At 53.8% G+C, this 18527-nt stretch overlaps 1 protein-coding gene across 3 annotated transcripts in view; it reads left to right on the forward strand.

Annotated features, from left to right (window-relative positions):
• The window catches only part of SEMA3G (semaphorin 3G), a 109638-nt gene that overhangs the window by 39498 nt on the left and 51613 nt on the right, over window positions 1-18527 (forward strand). For 2 of the 3 annotated variants that reach the window (XM_074958319.1, XM_074958320.1), the window contains exon 1: window positions 3462-3669. The exons of the other annotated variant lie outside the window; for it this stretch is intronic. In XM_074958319.1, coding sequence (XP_074814420.1) covers window positions 3555-3669 — 115 coding nt within the window. In that variant the 5' untranslated portion in view covers window positions 3462-3554. Of the gene's footprint in view, window positions 1-3461; window positions 3670-18527 lie in introns of those variants that run through there. 3 annotated transcript variants of the gene reach the window in all.

The raw sequence follows: 18527 nt of genomic DNA on the forward strand, positions 1-18527 counted from the left end.
ATACGGCTGTGTAGGGCACCCGCAAATTTGGGGCACCACTGGGACCATAGGTGCCCACTTCTCATCTTGCCAGGGGGTGCTCCCACACACCCAGCACGTGCTGCAGTCTCCTTACTAGGCAGAGCTGTATTCACAGAGCCAAATGCGCTGGCGTAGGGGCACCAGTTTAATAATACTGCGTAGGGTCCCATAAATCCTCAGGACGGCCCTGAGGTTACACCTGTATAACTGTAAACTATCAATGCTGCAGTAGAACCTCTGTAGTTCAGACACTTACCACAGAGGGGTTCTTCCATCCCGGTAGTAAATCTACCTCTCCGAGAGGCGGCACCAAGGTCGACAAAAGAATTCTTCCTACAACCTAGTGGTGTCTACGTCTGGGTTTTGGTCAGTTTAATTGCATCACATGGTGTGAATTTTTTCCCAGCATTAAGCAAACTCTGTAGTGTAGACCAGTCCTGTAGGACCATTCCTAGGGCCACTTCCCATCCCTCTGGCAATGTGAAGGTTCCTTAAAGTGGGCAAGAATTACAGAGACACCCACTGAAAGTGGCATCAGTGTAAATGAGAATGAGCCCTGTAGTGTGTTACCTCCATGCTGCATTGGGATAAGTGACTGCCAAGCTGCAGAGCACCGGGGGCTTGAACTCCTGAACAGATGGCCTAATTTTCAGAGGCTACATGCATCCACTGCCTCACTGAAGTCTCAGCATCTCTAATGATTGGGCCATGTTTATTCTGGTGCCCAGCTGGGGCTGCGGGTATCTGATGTTAAAAAGCTTACGTTTGACTCCCTCACAGAATGGGACCATGTATGCTACCTGCCCATCCTTACCAAGGGATTCAAGGACATACCCCCAATTATAAATCATTTTCAAAACAAGAAAAGGAGTACTTTTGGCACCTTAGAGACTAACCAATTTATTTGAGCATAAGATTTCGTGAGCTACAGCTCACTTCATCGGATGCATACTGTGCATCCACAGTATGCATCCGATGAAGTGAGCTGTAGCTCACGAAAGCTTATGCTCAAATAAATTGGTTAGTCTCTAAGGTGCCACAAGTATTCCTTTTCTTTTTGTGAATACAGACTAACACGGCTTTTACTCTGAAACCTGTCATTTTCAAAACGTTTCAGATCTGAGTTCCTAGCCAGGACATTGGAGCTGATTAAAACAGGAAGGAAATCTAAACTTTACTTTCCCTGGCAATGCTGTTTGTTTAGTATTTGCACTTCACCAGGTTGGTGGTTGAAACTAAGCTGGTTAGTTTCTTATTATGTTTTGAATCAGTTTCACTTTGGATTTCTCCTACACTAGCACAAGACTGCGGCTGTGTTCGGTTTTCTAGCCTTGTTGGGGAAGTTTTTGCTATTGGAAGAATATATTCAATGTCATGAGAGGGGGGGAACATCCTCAAATATGAGATCTTTTCTTTTCATATTAAGGTTTGTAAATATCTGCATACTCAATGCCTGCAAGAAACTAGATGACTCAGTCATCTACTGGTTTGTTTCATTTTCTGATGAGTGGTTTTTGTAGAGGAAAGGCTGACTGTTTGGAGGGATGGACATATGGATGCTGGAATAGAAGCAAGGGATTATTAAATTGAGAGATGAGGTGGCCAAATGGTGGAATGTTGACAAAGAGAAAGGGATTTAAGGAGTGGGTAATTTATAGTGCTTGGGGGGGAAAGGCAGTGTTGCCAGCTGTTAGGTTTTTACGCGAGTCTTGTTGTATGTGGTGTTTTTTCTTAGAGCTTCAGATCCTGGAGTCATGGGGTTATGAGAGAATCTCAGTTTTCATCTAAATTTTAAAAAAGTAAGTTTCTAGCCCTGGGCTGTGGAGCAAAGCTTGAAAACGTGATCTGTGTGCGCTTGGAAGGCAAAGAAAAAGACCCCAACTTTTTTGTAGTTCTCGTGATTTTTAACTCAATCTCGTGATGTTGCTCACGATTTTTGAACACTTGGGGTTGGCGGTGGTGGAAATGTAACAAGATGTGCCCCTATGAACAACTTGACCACACTGTGTATGTTCCCCAGGCCCTTCCCCTGCCTTGTTCTTGTTCTTTGTACTCCAAGCTGTATGCTCTTTGGGGGAGAGGGTCTCTCCACCTCTGTCTGTAAAGTGCCTCCTTAGCACATTGACTTCAGCTGGAGCGGTGAGTTGTCAGCACCTGTGAAAACTACCCAGGCCCCACGTATCTCATATCGGGCACCCCAAAATGGAGGCATCCCCAGCCAGAGGCTCCTTTTGGAAAATGGTGGCTCTAGTCACTTGCACAAGATGATGAGAGTCAATGGCAAAGCTGGGCTAACGGAAGGATGGTCCAGTGGTTAGGGCCCTAGCCAGCCACTTGGAAGACCTCTGTTCAATTCCGTGCTCTGCCACAGATGTCCTGGGTGACCTCAGGCAAGTCACTTAGTGTCTCTGTGACTCAGTTTCCCAGTTGTAAAATGGAGATAATAGCCTGGCCCTGCCTCACAGGGCCCAAGGCCAGAAAGAACGTGAGGTGTTCAGAGACTGCAGTGAGGGGGGCCATATTAAATAGCTTAGACAGAAGCTTTCCTATTTCTTTGGTACCGGCACGGTGCCGCTCCCTGAGCGAGCGGGAATATCCACCTGTTGCGAGGATGGGTGGGTGTAAAACCCAGCCCAGACAGACAAGCTAGCAGACGGAGCAGCATTAGCTATCTTTTTGTTGCCCCTTAGTATAGCGCTTGGGGCTGAATTAGCAGCCCGGGAGTGATCCACAGGACAGGGACAGCATGGGCGCTGGCAATAAAACCTGCCTCCTGCAAGCCACTAGATCCCTGACCTGGCCGCACCCGTTCTAGGCATGAGTGGGTAGGTCAGGCCTTGGGATCCTTTCAGTCTCTTGGCAGCCGTGGTCAGCACAGGATGAGCTTCCAGGGGGAAATGGGCCGACACCTCCTCCCTCTCCCCCCCGGCTCATTGTTTTTACCCTGCTGTCTCCTTCCTTTTCAAGGAAGAAATGTGTCTTCTTGGGCCTGCGGGAGGGAAGGCAGGCTGCTGCCGGGTTGCGGGTTGGCTGATGGGCCAATACTGGAGGAGAGCAAGGAAGAAATCTGCCTTTCCTCGCACTCCTCCCCCCGCCAGGACCGAATCCATCTCCGGTGTAACTGTGCAGGATTCCGAGGCGTCCCCGCGGGGCCTGACTAACCCCGCTGCCTCTGCCAGCTCGGTAGGGGAGAGAGCACAGAAGCCGCAGAGAATTCAATCCCTGAGAGCGGCAGCTGCTGGGGAAGTCCTTGGGAAGGCGGGTCTCCCCCATCTCTTGCTCTGTGGCAGTCCCTCGCCTTGCAAGGAGCTGGGTGGAGCCCTGCCTGTATAAAACTTCCCAGTAGACGCCTTGGAGCCAGCCGCTGGTGGCAGGCGGGCTGGGGAAGGCTGCACGAGCGCATATTGGCCAGCTGGGCGCTTCGCAGCCGTCTCTCCCTGGACGGCGTTGCAGGGGGGTGGGGGTCGGCAAGGAATCCCATTGAGTTCCAGGCCAGGGGGGCCTCGAAAGGAAGAGCCCAGCAGCACGTGAGCATGGAGCGGAGCTGCCTCTCCCAGCTCCTGGCAAGCTGGTGGCTCTTTTGGAATCTCTTCGCCAGCTGCCAAGGCACCAAGGGGAGCGTGCCCAGACTCCGCCTGTCTTATAAAGGTAATTCGCAGGGGTGGTGTCGGCATGATGGTCCCAGGATATTAGAGAGACGAGGTGGGCCAGGCACTCTCTTCCCCAGGTCCGAAGAAGAGCGCCATGTAAGCTCGACAGCTTGTCTCTCTCACCAGCAGAGGTTGGTTCAATATGGGATATTACCCCCCCCCCCCTTGTCTCTCTTGCAAAGGTAATACTGCTTACGGAGCTGTATTGAGGGGAGCTGCTGCATGCTCTCTCTCTGGGGATGGTGGTGAGGATCTAAACCTGAAAGCCGCACCGGGCTGCCCCCTGGCTCTCCTCCCGCTTTTGACTTGGCACTTGCTGGCTTCATGTGCTTATGCCTGGGTCTGAACAAGTGCTGGGGCATGCGCTGGCCTCATCGGAGCGATCTCCAGCGCCTTGGGGATAGGGAGGAGGTGTTGGTGGATGGGGAGGGGGGGATTTCGGGCTCCTGCAGGAAGCAATGCCAGCTGGATGTGGGGATGGGTTTGTGCGGCAATGAAGGTGCAGGGAGGTGATAATGAACAACTGGGCAGGTGTGAGGTGGTGTGGGTTTGAGCAAGGGTGTACATTTCACTGTGGTGTCCCCTGGCTGTCCTAACCCCATCTCAGCCCAGTTACACTGAGACCTTCTGAGGGCAGAGTGGGAGTGTTGGCAATTAACTCCTTCACTCCTCCCTCTGGGTGTACACTGTATGCCTGACAAATGAGCTCCCTCCACCCTGTGGTTGTACCGGTCTGTGCACTGCATGCGTGTATTCAAACTCTCGGTGCCCCGTGGAACTGCAGAGCATCCTGTGGGAGTCTGACACATGGCACTTACTGGGTTAGTTACAGCGGTGTGTATGTGTGTGTTGGGGAGTGTTAAGATTTATAAATAGTCTGCCCTGTTTGCCCTCACTGCCCCCGGGGGTCTGCTGCCCCTCTTGTGGTTGGAATGGGAACAAGAAGCGAGTTCCTACAATGACGGAGGGGTGGTGAACCCTTCCCCGACATGCTGGGAAATGTCATTCTCTCATTTTTTAGCAGTGGGCAGTGGCCCCACCTGCCTTCAGGCACTGCCAGGCTTTGCTTGCCCCCAGACTGCACAGGGGTCTATCTCAATGGCTAACCTAGCAGCCATAGGCCAACTGAGATTGTAGCCTTCTGTGGGGAGAGTGTCTGCTACCCTGCACGTCTGTGTTACCTGCAAGACTCCCTCTCTCTGGTGTGCCCTGCTGGAATGGAATGGTGCCCGGGTCAGGATTAATGCCTAAATGAAGGGATCCTGATTTGAAACGATCCCCCAACCTGGCTAACATGAATGTTACCAGCCTTGGTCCCTTGTCCTTCTTCATCCCCGGGTGAGACTATGCGTGTGGTGGGTCCCTGGGGGACCCACAGTGCAGTGATCAGTTTGCAAGGCTGCATGCAGCTGCAGCTAATGGGACCGTGGGTAACTGGAGGATTTGGGGCTGTTCCTGTCCTGCATGGGTGAGGGAACACCTTGAAATTGAGAGCAGGAGCATGGTGTAAAAGGGGAGCTGATGGCTTTCAGGGCATGTCTGTACAGCATGCAGCACTTGTAGATACTCCAGCTAGCTTTGATCCAGCTTGCTCCAGTAACAATAGCAGTGAAGCTGTGGCCACGGAGTATGTACCCAGTGTCTTGGGCTGTGCTGGAGCGGCTTCACCGCTATTGTTACTCAAGCTAACCTTGATCTTGATCAAAGTTAGCTGGGCTATATCTCCATGTGCTGCAATCTTGCCTCCCATTGAAGTGTAGACACATATCCTCTGTCTGCAGCCAGCACCCCCTTGTGACCAGTGTCTGGTACTGCAGCCAGAGCAGCCTGGTTCTCTCAGCGTTCTGCCCAGAGAAGGCTCTTTCTAATGCACGCACTGTGTGCCAGCCCCACTCCAGAAGGAGCAGGAGGAATGTTGCTCACTGGACTGGCAGGTGCGAGCCACCTTCCTGGAGCTCCTTGCCCCAGTGCTGGGTACGTGTGAGAATGGAATGCAAGGCTGGCACCTTGTCGTTAGCCAGCATTCCCCTGTATCGCCCGATGCTTCCCTGGGATGTGCGGCGGCTTGATTCACACCCCTTGTGCGACACTGGGAAACTGCCAAGGGTGGGCTCTCTCTGGCCATCAGAGATGCTGCTTCCTTTTGCTGCAGCTGGAAACACCTCAAGAACGGCCTTTGCCATGGAGTTTTGCCAGCTTGTGTTGATTGGAGCTAGGAGCTGGACAGAGGCAAAACAGCTGGGGTTGGAGTTGCAGCTGGAGGGTTAGGCTGGCTTTTATTTTTCCCCTTTTCCGGGCCTGCTCCTAGTAAGTCAAACTCCCATTGACTCTGGTATGAGCAGACATAGGCTTGGGGTCGTGGGCACTTGGGTGCATGTGGTACCGCTGAAGAGGCACTGTCTGTGGGGGACTCTGGTTGGGGACTGCAGATCAAATTGCATTAGATGGGAGATTTCTGAAGAGTTTGTGGCCAGCCAATATAGTCCCTCCCTCCTGGCCTCCCAACCCTCAAAAAGACGGGGAGGGGTGGGATTCGGGAAAGTCCAGCTGGGAGAGTGGTGGAAACAGAAGAGCTGGCTCGAGTCTCTTGCGGGTTTGCTGCACACTGCCCCAGAGGACAGATGTCAGGGTGGCTGTGACCCAAGTCGCTGTGGATCTGGTGGCTAACGGCCCACAGAGCTGGGGAAAGTGATCCTGCTGTTTACAGTGACTTGCTTCCTTGTAGATCTGGACTCGGTGGGGAGGCTGACTTGGCCTTTGGCTCAGAGCTCCTCTGTCCAGGGTGGAATGTCAAGGCTCTCTCTCCTTAGGTGGCCACTTGCATAGATGTGAGCTACAGGCGGAAGAAGGAGAGGTTCCCCTGAAAACCATGAATGGCTCAGTTTGTGGGGGGGGGAGGGGAGGGGAGGGAAGGATGTGGAACTGCTCAAGGGTGGCTGCCCTGCTCTGCTCCTCTGAATCCCAGTGGCAGTAAAGCACTAAGCCAGGAACGTTGCCTTACTCCATATACTGGGCCATGCATACCTGGTCTGGGGTAGGCCAGGGGAGGTGGAGACCAGAATTATCCTACTCTGAACCTAGTCCCATGCCTGCTACTTGCTTAGGGAGTGGGGAGGGAAATGGAGCACATGGAGACCCCTGTTCTGGGAAGCTGTCCTACTGGGACTCAAAGAACTGAGGGTGTTGAACTGGTTCCTGCTGTTTGAGCAGGGGCCGTTGTTACCGTGCACATGGCAGCTGCCATGCTGGGCAGACCCATGTCCTGGCTGACACCAGCCAGTGTCTGGGTCTTGTGCAGTACTGTCCCATGGGAGGACAGCTCTTCCTGAGCCCGGCTGTTAAACAGCATATGCCTTAAGCCTGAGAAATCAGAGCAGTGTGGCCTAGTGGATGGAGCACTGAACTGGGATGCAGGAGCCCTGAGTTCTATTTCTGGCTCTGTCACTGGCGTGCTGGGTGACTGTGGCTAAGTCACGTGACCTCCCTGTGCCTCAGTTTCCCCATCTGTAAAATGGGGATAATGAGTCTGACCTCCTTTGTGAAGTGCTGAGAGATCTGCTGATGAAAAATGCTAGATGTGAGCTAGGGATTATAATTGTATCTGAGCAACTTTATTTGCTGGGTAACATTTTCAAAAAGTGCATGAGTCATTTTGAAAATGAGACCTATGCTCCTAAGTCACTTGAAAATGATACCCATTTCTTAGGCATAGGAGCATCTTCTCCTTTACTGCAGCGTAACTCAATAATTTCCTGCAGCTGTGAGTTCCACAAGTTAACTGTGTTGCATTTAAAAACAATCTTTTTCTCCCTCCCCCTTTAAATGTACTACCTTTGAAATGTATCTAGTTACTAATTAACATTACCTTTGAAATGTATCCCTAATTAACCTTCCTGTACTGGTCCCTGCCCCAGAGAATTTGCAGTCTAAAAGACAAACCATCTGGCACTGAAGGGGATCTATGATAGAAGGATGTAGGCAATTCTTAGCCATTCAAGAGCAGCAATCTCAGCTCCCCACCTGCCAAATGATTATCAGCTGGCAGCTTTCTCTGTGGATCAAGGCAGAGGGGAGTTTCCAGGGGGGCCTTGAAGGAGGATAAGTTGATGGCTTTCAGGATTTTTGCCTGGGAGCTTTTCCCACACAGAAGGGTAGGTGGGAGTAATGGGCTGGCTTTTTCTGTGCTGCCTTCGTCATTGCTTTATGAGGAGTGCTGCGTGGGGAAATCTGCCAGGGCGACCGTGAGAATCTCCTGCTTAAAAAATAAACTCCAGCGCGGAACGATTAGCTGTTTAAAAATAGACTACAAGGGAAAGGAAGCCGGGAGGGCTAGAGGTGCGAGGGAGGCCGCAGCGGCGTCCTAGGCAGACTGGAGGTGAGGCTGTTTTGGCTTCGCTGCTTTGAAGGAAGGCAAATCAAACAGCCCCTTTAGCGTGGAAAGTGACACATTGTGGTCCGTGCAGCATGTCTTGCTGTGGGGTCCTGCCCAGACTTCCCTGCTGCTCAGCACTGCAGGGGTGCGCCCCATGGCTCCCGCCACCCCCATTCGCCACCCTACTTGGGGGTGTTTCTGGTTCCACATAGAGGTGAAAGGCAGGTGGCTCCAGAGCTCTTGGGTGGGGGGTCTGGCTACATTCCAGGGGAAGGCTGCTGTGCGGGGTACATGCTAAAGGGTGGAGGTGAGCAGGGCTGTCAGCCAGCGGGAGGCAAAGCAGGTTTATGTCAGGGATGGGGCAGGGGAGGCTCTGGGAGGGAGTGCCCGGCAGTGTGTGTGGGGGGGATGCTGGCTGGTATCTACAATGAGCAGGAAGCGTTTGAGCCCCTCCTTTCTAGGGGCAGTTGAACTCTCCTCTCCTACTTGGCTGTGAACATGTCGGGCTAGTCTTAACCCTGATGTAACTGCTGAAGTCAGGAGAGTTACCCCAGGGCTGGAGCTGGCTCATGTGCCATGAGGTTGAACACGAGCCACCTTGCTTCCCCATCCCCAAGGGGCTAATCCACTCAGCTGTGAGCCAGCCAAATAGTTCCTGAACTTGAGCATGTTGTCAGGCCATCCTACTGCAGAGAGTTCCCACCGTATCTCCTGCTTCCAGCAGGGAGCCATGCCATTGTACAGGATGGACACTCGGACGCTGCTGGGCATGCTGGCCCAACGCTGCATGATTCCCAGGTCTCAGCCACTCACCTGGGGCCGAACTCTTGCTTACACCCATTGGCTTTAAGGAGCCTGCACTGGTGTGAGTGGGAGGGGAATGTGGCTCCGGGGAATGAGGAGGCTGCAAGATAGCACCCTGCCTTTCTCTCTGGAGTGGGGTTCATGGGACTTAAGGGACTCGCGTAGCGATAAATGGGTGTGACCCTCCGAATGAGGGGCTCCGGTCCCAGAGCTGATGAGCTGTTCCTGAGCACGTGGCAGATCGACTGAGCTCGGTTTCTCTGGCTGGGGCTGCCTGGACTGTCTCTCTCAGCCTCCCTCCAGGTGCTTTGGCTCTTTTGCACCTTGTGCCCCGGGCTGCTTCAAGGACAGAGAGCCAAGCAGCCAAAGCACAGGCCAGCGCACCCGGGGTTGGTTCTGCATGGGATTTCAGGCTGGTGCTGTTGACAATCCTGCCCCAGAGCAGCTGTCGCTGATAAATGCTCCCAGGGGATGGAGCTGGCCTAAGCCAGTTAGAAGATCCACTGGGAGAGGACAAAGTGTGAGCCCAGTGAGAGGAGAACCATCAGAACTGGGAACTACTGTCCACCTGGGATGGACTGAGTGCAGCACCTGTGTGGAGGGGACCTGAACTGGATTTCCATGTCCTACTGGAGAGGACTCTGTGTAGGGAGAAAACGAGCTGGAATCCTGTGCCCGCCTGGAGTGGACTCTAGATATATCCTGTAAGAGGAGGGGAAGAACCTGGACTGGATTCCTGTGATCGCTTGCAAAGGAATGTGGCTCCTGGCCCTTCCCACCGGCCTGTGGTTGCTAGCGCAATGATGTATCCCCTTGATTTATGTACACAACATGCTGCTGCTCGTCAGTCAGAAACAGACCCACAAAAAACAAACTGTCCTTGATTTGATGCCCGCAGAGCCTGGGAACCTCCCACTTGGCAAAGACCCCAGCAGGGCAGCTCCCAGAGCCCGGCACCTCCTGGATGGGTGCTGCAGAAATGTGCAGGGGAGTTTGGAAGAGTGTTGCACTGGAAATTCCAAGGGCTGTATCCCTGTGCTTTGTAATTGCAAGCAGCATGCCGCTAGGAAGAGAGCAGCTCCTACAGAGCACAAATGCTCTTTGGCCTGGGGGGGGCGAACCTCTCGCCCGGACCCAGTGCAGCTGGCAAAAGAAGGAGACTCTTGGGCAGGGTGGCATGAACCAGCTGGCTCCAGCACCATCCTCACTTCCCCACCCACCCTGGCAGGAAATACTGGAGCGGGTTTGGAGCCCTGCAATTATTGGTGCTTTGGACGCCTTTCCTCCTGCCTGGGGATGTGCTCGGAGCTTTCCCGCAGCTCTCCGCAGGGAGCCGTTGGTTGTAAAGCAGGACGGCTGTTGCTGTCGCCAGCTGTGCGTACACATGTTGTATTGTGCCTGCTTGTCCCCGGCTGGTTGAAGTGGGGCCCCCTGTAGTGCTATGCTCACTGGCGACCCCTGCTAGGGAGGGCAGAGCGGATCAGCTGCAGGCCTGCTCCATCGCAGCTCTCAGTGGCTAAACAGCCCCTCGACTCCCAGTCTATTGTGTGGGCCATATTGCCTCCTCCCCATGGCTGCAGTGACCCCTGCTGGCAAGCATTACCAACAGTGGGCCCTCTCCATTGCTGAACTCGGCTAATCCACCACTCTGGTCCACCTGGGTCTAAAACAGATCCGATGGGATTTATTTCCCCTTTCTTCCCCATGTTCCCCACCCCCTCTCTTTTCCCAGCTGCCCAAGCACGTTGCTCAGCCCCTGAATCTCTTTGCTTTGCAATGATGACATTAGTGAACCAGAACAACTCTAGTACTGCAGTGAGGGTTGAGACTCGCTGTTTAACAGTTGGTTTTTCTAGACACTCTCAAATCCCCACCCTGATTGCTCTGCAAATTGCCCTGCCTAGTCATGGCCCTGCCAAAGGGCGCTCTTCATTGCCTCAGCTATACAAGCCGCTCCGTTGCCAGTTGGACACGTTTGTCCATTGGAACAGCCAATCGCTGGCCCGGCCAGGATTAATCTCTACAGCTGAGCTGTGATTTTTGAGAAGCACTAATTAATGGAGCCTTCTAGTTCCCCTTGGGAAGTGGGTCAATATCATTCATGTTACCCTGGAGGAGCTGCCGTGCAGAGTGGGGAGGTGACTTGCCTGGAGTCCCACAGCAAGTCTGGCAGACAGGAAGAGATCCCAGGAGTCCTGAGTCCCAGTGCCTGGCTGGAAACATTTTCTGTAGTTAAAAGAAACTCCCATCAGGGCTGCTCTCCTGCTATTCAGGGAAGCAGCATAACTCCAGTGGCTGGCAATAGGGGGAATATAGTCTCTTCTGTGGCTCGCTGGGAGTTTCCTGCTAGGAGGCTGTGATTGGCTGGAACAGGGAGCCAGAGTAGCCTTTTCGAAGAACAGAGCCCATTGTGCAACAATCAGAGGTGATGCCAAAGCCTGCTGGAGTGCCTGGAGCCTGAATCTGGCTGGCTGGGGGGACGGAAGGAAGCTGTTCCAGCCCTTGGTGCTGTGGGAGCAGTTAGTTCTCCCTGGTGCATGGGCTGCATGGAACAAAGCATTCACTGCACCTTCTCACTCCTCCCTGCAGCTTCCTTCCTGGGGGTGTGTGCCCAGTGCCAGGGCACCACCAGCTGTGTGGCTGGGAAGGTCCCGCTCCTCCCCCACCTTCTCAAGGTGCCCTTGCCTGTTTACAGCAGGTTCATAGGGCTGGCTGGGTGCCGAGCTGCTGCTTCCTCTGGAGAGCGATAGGCTGTTGCCTCCGTGGGAAAGATGGCTGAGATTCTCAGAGCTGATGGATTCGTGCACCCCACTGAAATTTACAGGAGCTGGGCAGCGAAATCCTTCAGGCAGCATGTGCTTTCAGCATTTCAGCCTGTGCTTTCCCCCTCTGTGCCACCAGCCTTTATAGCGAGAGGCAGCGTGGGCGGACCCAGGAATCCTGGGCCTCTTGCCACTCGCTTGCTGTGTAATCCTGGGTCTGAGACTGCATGGCCTACAGGAGCCTGCCCTGGCCTTGGAATCAGGAGAGCCTGAGTTCTAGTCCAGGGTTGGTTACTGACAAACTCTGCCCTGGTGCGAGCCATTTCTCCTCCCATCCTTTGTCTGTTATTTTTAGGGGCCCTCCAGGTGCTACTGTAATTAGTAATGTAGTACGGTGCCTCTGTTTCCCCACCAGTGAAGGGGTGAGAGCAATGCTCCCCATGCGGATGTGAGCTTGACTTAGTTAACAGCTGGAAAGCACTCAAAATGTATAAGACCAGCTCCTCGGCTGGAGTAAATTAAGGGCTGATTGGAGATTTACGCCATCAAATGCTACACGGAGACACTGCTCTTGTTCCAACCTGTGCGTCTTGTCGTCCTGCAATAATTCAGCCAAAACCTGGGGTCCAATCCTGTGGTTCCTGCTTTGTCCTCCCCAGGCAAAGCTCCCATCAGCCCATGGGAGTTGTAGCTGAGTATGGGCTGCAGTCTCGGGCAAGTAGTTATGAGGTGGTGAAGTCAGGGAATTCCAAGGGAAAGGCACTGTAGTAATGAAAACTCTGCGTGTATGCATTATTGTAGAGGGTTGAATTACATGGGGATCCCAATGCTCTGCTGCTTGTATCATGCCAGCAGAGAACTGGCCAGTCAGGGCAGAGATCTGGCTAGGAGAAAGGGGTTGGCACCTAGGCACTCCCTGCTGTCAAAGTTGCTCTCTGGAGGGGGCAGACTGACGAAGTGCATGGCTTACAGGGCCCCGTGTCCCAGTACCTTAATACTGCGTCACTCCAATAGAAGGATCTCAAAGCCTAGCAGTGTCAGTACCATTATCTTCGTTTTACAGATGGGGAAACTGAAGCATGGAGGTGCCATGACCTGCCCAAGGTCACCCAGAGAGGGCATAATAGAGCCTGGACTTAAACTCACGTTTATTGACTCCTTATGCTGTGATTGCATCTCGTATTGCCACAGACTTGGCAAGCGGGCTCTGGCTTTGTGTTCTTTGCAGGATCAAGAGGGGCCAGAGGCTGGTTCCCAGTGAGGGAGGTACTGGGAGTGCGTGTGGTGTGAATGATGTTCCCGTGGCTGGGACTGGCAAGGGGAACATCCCTCTCACCCCACGAACCTGCCATAGCTGTCCTGAGTCCTCACTGTTTCTGTCACTAGTACATGATGGGACTAAAAGGAGAGGCTTCTCCCTTCCCCCAGAGTTCCACTACTGGGTTTACAGTAGCCAAGTCAAAATGATAACCTGGGTATTTCTGGAGAGGAAAGAAACTCCAGGTTATTAGCAGTTCGGTGGTGTGGCCGGGGGCCTTCCCTTTGATCCCCTGCCTTCTGGAGAAAACGGGGCATGTGCTGCTCCCTGACCAGCCAGACATGAAATGAGGCTTTGTGCTCTAAAAGCAAAGAGAGGGAGCATGGGTAAGGCACAGGCCTGGGAGGCAGAGGACCTGGCTACTCTTCTGGCTCGGTTGCTAACTGGTGTTATGACTCTGAGCAAGCCACGTTGCCTTCATGTTCCTTAGTTTCCCCATCTGTGTTGATATGGCCCTGTCACATGGGGTGGGGGTGGAGCTTAATTATGAATGTTGTTAAAAGTGCTTTGAGATTCTCCAATGGAAGGAGCGAGAGACCAGCTAGGCGTTAGCGTCTGCTCTGCCATTCCTCTCCTCCCCAGCAGGGCGTTGATGTTCATTTAAAGTGCAGTCCTGGGTTGCCATGCTCGGTGTCTCCTGGGGGCTCCAGAGCACATGTGTTCAGTTAAAATTTAACAAGATACCTTTATTTCCCCCAGCCCCTTGGCTCCGCCCTTCACCCTGGGATCTGAAAGTCAAGCTGGGTTCATTTCTTCTCCTGCAACATCCCCAGTAATAAAAGCTTTTTAGACTAAATGCTGCCTTAGTGACACCCGTGTGACATCTGTTGGTTTGGGTACTGTGCAAAACCCACCCAAGACTTTTGCTGATGCACAAGCTGGACTAGGCTAGGGCAGGCTAACAGGTGTAAGTGTGTCATTGGGAGTCTGACTGTTGACATGCTGGTTTTCACTCAAGTTCCTTTCCAGGGTAGAGCCCGCCGGAGGACCAAGCAAGGGGAGGAAGGTTTCTCCTCCCTTGTCATGGAGGTGGGGATGCTTTGATGCCAACCCCTCTCCCTTCTACCAGTGGAAGCCAGGAACAACTCCAGGGAAGAGGGATGGGGGGGGTGGGGTGGAGCAAGGAATGAGGTGCTGCAGAGCCAGCTTCACGAGAAGAAGGTTGCAGTGCTCTGGGTGGGGGAGTGTGTGGGTGATCTCGAGCCGCTGTAGCCCTGCGATGCGTGGGGATCACAGAATCACTTGGCCTATCAGTGTTCTCAAGGGCTGGGTTTTGTCTGGGGGTGTCTTTGATGAGTGACTATTCCCAAAAGTGAAATGGTTGAGAGAGGAGCTCCAGGGGAAGGACCAGAGAGACAGGGAGGGAGATGCTCAGACTGCATCACACGGGCTCCGAACCTATGCCCCACTTCCCTGCAGTTTCCCATCCATCCTGCCAGCAGCAGCCTGCTCCATCCCGCTCACGGCCCTGCTGTTAGACAAAACAGAGGCTGTGTCAGGAGAGCTGGGCTCCTGTCATTTCTCCAAATACCGTGCAGACAAAATAACGGGGGGAGGGCTGGAAGAGGGGGGAGCATGTCAAGAGGCAAGGTGAATGGCTGGAGAAGCTGTTTGTGTTGGCTCCGCACTGTGGGATCTCTTTGCTAGCAGTGCTGGGCAGTGCAGTTATGGGGTTGAGGGAAGGGCTCTTGACACAGAGTCCTGGCTCTTCCCCCTGGCTTGGTATGTGGGGGCGGTAAAGAGGGGAGTGTTAAGGGAGTTAACTCTGGAGGTCTTCTCTGTCCGGGGGGATCTGAACAGCCCTGCAAATCAATGGGAAGAAATTCACTGTGGAGCCAGTATGGTGCTGCTTCTCCCATCCCCCCATCCTGTGCATACCATAGGTGAATACTTTACATCCCCATTCTCCCCCCCCACCCAATTGCATCCAATACTGTACCTCTCCCATCCCCCTAGCTGGCAGTACATTGTTCTGCTCAGACCTCTCCTAGTTGCAGCCCCAGGCCAGGGCGGTGGGAAGTGAAGTACGGCAGTGCCATGCCTCCTCTCCCCTGATGAGGTGGTTTGAGGGAGCATGCCCAAATATGAAGAGGGGGCCTGAACCAGAACTTTTGAGCTAAGTTTGGGGACAATTGGCTCCAAATCCAAATGTCGGTCTTTGTGTCTAACTCTAGATGGCATCTCCAGCAACACAGCTCCCCTGCCGCAGCCCAGCACTGCCTCCCTCCAGAGTGGGGTCTTTGTGCGATGGATCACACTGCGTCTCGCCTCCTGCAGCACGACCCCCTCTAGACCTTGTACGATTACTATGATGGAGAGGGACTGATACCCTTTGGGTATGGCACCTTTCGAGCCGGACCTAATCCACAGAGTCCAAGATTCCAGCTAGAGTCTGGGGTGTGGAGAGTGGTAGGTCTGAGGTGTCCCTGCTGTGAGAGTGAGCGCGCCTGGGTGAATCCTCCCACTGTGGGTCACGAGAGGAGCTTTGGTTGTAGCTGATCATACCGAGGGGAAATCCATGGCTCCCCTGGAAGTTGGGGAGAAGCCCAGACTCCCTGAGGAGGTCCTCGGTCTCAGGCAGGGATCAGGCCCCTCTCCCTTCACTCCACCCCTTTGCTCATCGCAGATGCACTGGAGGATTAATGCGAATATAAAAGCTCCCAGCCTGTGGAGGAATTTGCCGGGGGAAAGTTTTCTGAAACAATACAAGAGTGAGGGGCTTTGCCAATGTTGTTCTGAGACAGGAAAATATTATTGCTGTTTTAATAACAGAAAAACACCAGGGCCCCTTCCAGGGGGCTGGAGGAACCAGGAGACCTCTGAGGCCAGGTCCATAGTGGGGGAGGGCTTGGCAGGGCAGCCAGGTATGATGGTGCGGTGGGGAACAGCAGCAAGGTGAGTTGGGTAGCTGGGGGAACCTTGAGCCGTGCCTGGCAACTGATTAGCCAGTGACCACACAGGTAAGGCCCAGTCCTGCCTCTGTTGAACTCGATGGAGTTTTGTTGCAACAGGTGCCCAGCATGGATGTGACTTTGGGGCTGGATTTTTCCCTGGGGGAATGGCTCGGTATCTGAGTGTGTGTAGGAGAGTGCGTGCGGCCCGTGGGTCTGCCCATTGGGCATCGGTGTTGATGCCGTGCCTCCAGCCAGTGGCTGGACAGTGGATCCCCACCCCTGTCCCAGGCGGCAGCATGGCTTGCTGTATGCGTGCATCCTGTTGATTTGCACAGCCAAGTTCCTGCCCTGGGAATCTCCTGGCCAGGAGCTGTGCCAGTCTCTGTGGCTCTTTGAAGACCTGTCAGCAACCACAGGGAGGGAAATCCTGTTGGGCTGAGGAAATTGCAGGGCTATAACTGTGCCCTTTGCAGCAAATGGAAAAGCAAATCTAAGCTGGGAGTCTAGCGCTGCTTTGAGATTCAGCACGATGTTGGGCGAGCCTGCAGCTGTTCGTCCCTGCCCCTGTCAGCAGGTGGTGCTGTGCCAAAGAGGAAGCAAAGACCCCTGCTCTGGTGGGGTTAGGTTTCAGGCACCTGCAGAACTCCGCGACTGGCGCAGAAGAGTGCGGCGTGTTGGCCAGGCTATCTGTAGTCGACGGAGCCAGCACCTGGCTCTGGGGATGCTAGGGCAGTTCGCTTTCCCTGCCCAGGCTGTATCCCTGGAAGAGAGCATGTCCGTCCAGGGCGCATCTGAGGAGGAGGCGGTGGCGTGGGTGGTGTAGAGAAGAAGGGGCCCGTGTGCGATCAGACGGGGCAAGCAGAAGGACTCAAGCAGCCCTTGTGAGAAGGGGAAGGACGTTGGTTTGGAAGGGAGCAGAGTGTTATGTTTTCCATGCACAACACAGCAGCCGTCTGCGAGCCTTTCAGCTTGAAGCACTACTGTTCCGTACCGCGGTACTAAAATCAGGGCTCCATGCTGCCAAGTGCTGCACAAACCCATCCCTGGCCCAGAGAACTCGCAGCCTAAATAGGAAGAGGAAAGAGAAGCAACTTACCAGCAGGCCAGGGGAAAGTTGGGACTAGAAACCCAGGTTTCCTGAGTTGCTGGCTGGTGCACTACCCACTAGACCAGGTTGCCTCTCCATAAAATACCCTTTAGTTTAGGTTAAGGGAAAGACCAAAGAAGTCTCCTCAAGAGAGCACAGTGTGTGTGTCTCCTCCATAGAACACGCTGCATTAGCTCAGCACCAACATATGGTAAAGAAGTGTAAAGGTATAATGCTGAGATCTTCCTGGCTCCCTCCATCCACCACTGTGGGAAACTTCCTGGCTGAGTGACAGAAACTCCACAGCTGGCATTACACGGAGAATGGGGGGAGGGTGCATCTGTGGTGGCAAGTGGATTTGGCCTCCATTGGCTGATGTCCCTGGTTGTTCGGTACTGAGGTTGGGTAGTGAAGCATGTAACTCTAAGCTTTGTTTGTGTGGCTGCACTGCAGGGGTATCTGAACAGCCCTGGCTGGACCCTCGTTCTCCCCATACCTTGTGTTGCGTACTCAAGCACAGAGCGGGCGTGATCACCATGGGAGCGTTCAGCACCTACTCTGCACTGGTGTAAATGGCTGTGCAGGGGGGAAGAGCACGAAGGATCAGGGCTCAGGTTGGAACGGGAAATTGTAGAGGCTCCAGCAATGGGGGAGGGGAGAGAGCCAACTGTTTTCCCACTCCGGCTGGGTCTGGCTTGAAGTTTGGCTGCAGATCTAGGGGTGGGGTGTTGAGTGATGGGATCCCTGATTCCCCAGCACAACTGGCTCCCAAACATGGGATCCAAAGAGGCTTCAGAGGCTGGGCCTGAGCTGCAGCGTTACCGACTGCTTGGTGGGTAGGATCTGCCAGCGTGCAGAGAGGGGCCAGCCATGTAGCTCTGATCCAGAGCCAGAACTCCCCCTGGGCTGGTGGTCTGAGCGTGACCAGGAAGGAACCTACCAGCAACTCATCCCCCACCCCTTTCATATATGCATGTCCTGACCTCCATGGGAATGAGAAGGGAGAGTAGGGGTCTGTCTGCCTTATAGAGCAGCTGCACTAAGATCCCGGCTCGGCTCCCCTGCCCTCCCCGATAATCCTCAAACAGGACTCTGTGGCAGAGGAGACAGGAGCAGGGGAGGGCGTGGGCAGGCTGGGGCCAGGTGTTGGTGCTTAAAACCAGCTCTCCGGGAAAGGATAACAGTGCGAGGGTTGTGGCCTGGAGACATCTCTTCTGGTTTCCTTTCCTGGCACTGGGCATTGCCAGAGTGACGGGCTAGGTCTCTAATAGAGGATTTGGGGCTAATGTGCTCCATCTCTCGCTTGACGTTGTACCCAGAGGGCAGAACCTGTGAATGGGACTTCCCCTCTCTGCTGGGAGGGAGGTGCTGGGTGTGTGTGTGAGTGCATGTACATTGGTATCTTCCTCTTGCATCCACTTTGATTTCTTTTTAAACTAATGCTGCCTTTTGTAATTACTTGGCTGACAGCATTTGTGTTAGGGTCTGCATGGTGGTGTGTTTGTGTCTGCGTATGCCTGTGCATTGGCTGTGTGTCTTTGGATTCTGCCTGTGTGTTGGTGTTTTGTGTTCTCTGTTTCTCTGGTGTGCAGTCTGGTTTTGTGGTTTGGTATGTGTAG

This window comes from Natator depressus, chromosome 7 (assembly GCF_965152275.1).
Source record: "Natator depressus isolate rNatDep1 chromosome 7, rNatDep2.hap1, whole genome shotgun sequence".
NCBI lineage: Eukaryota > Metazoa > Chordata > Testudines > Cheloniidae > Natator > Natator depressus.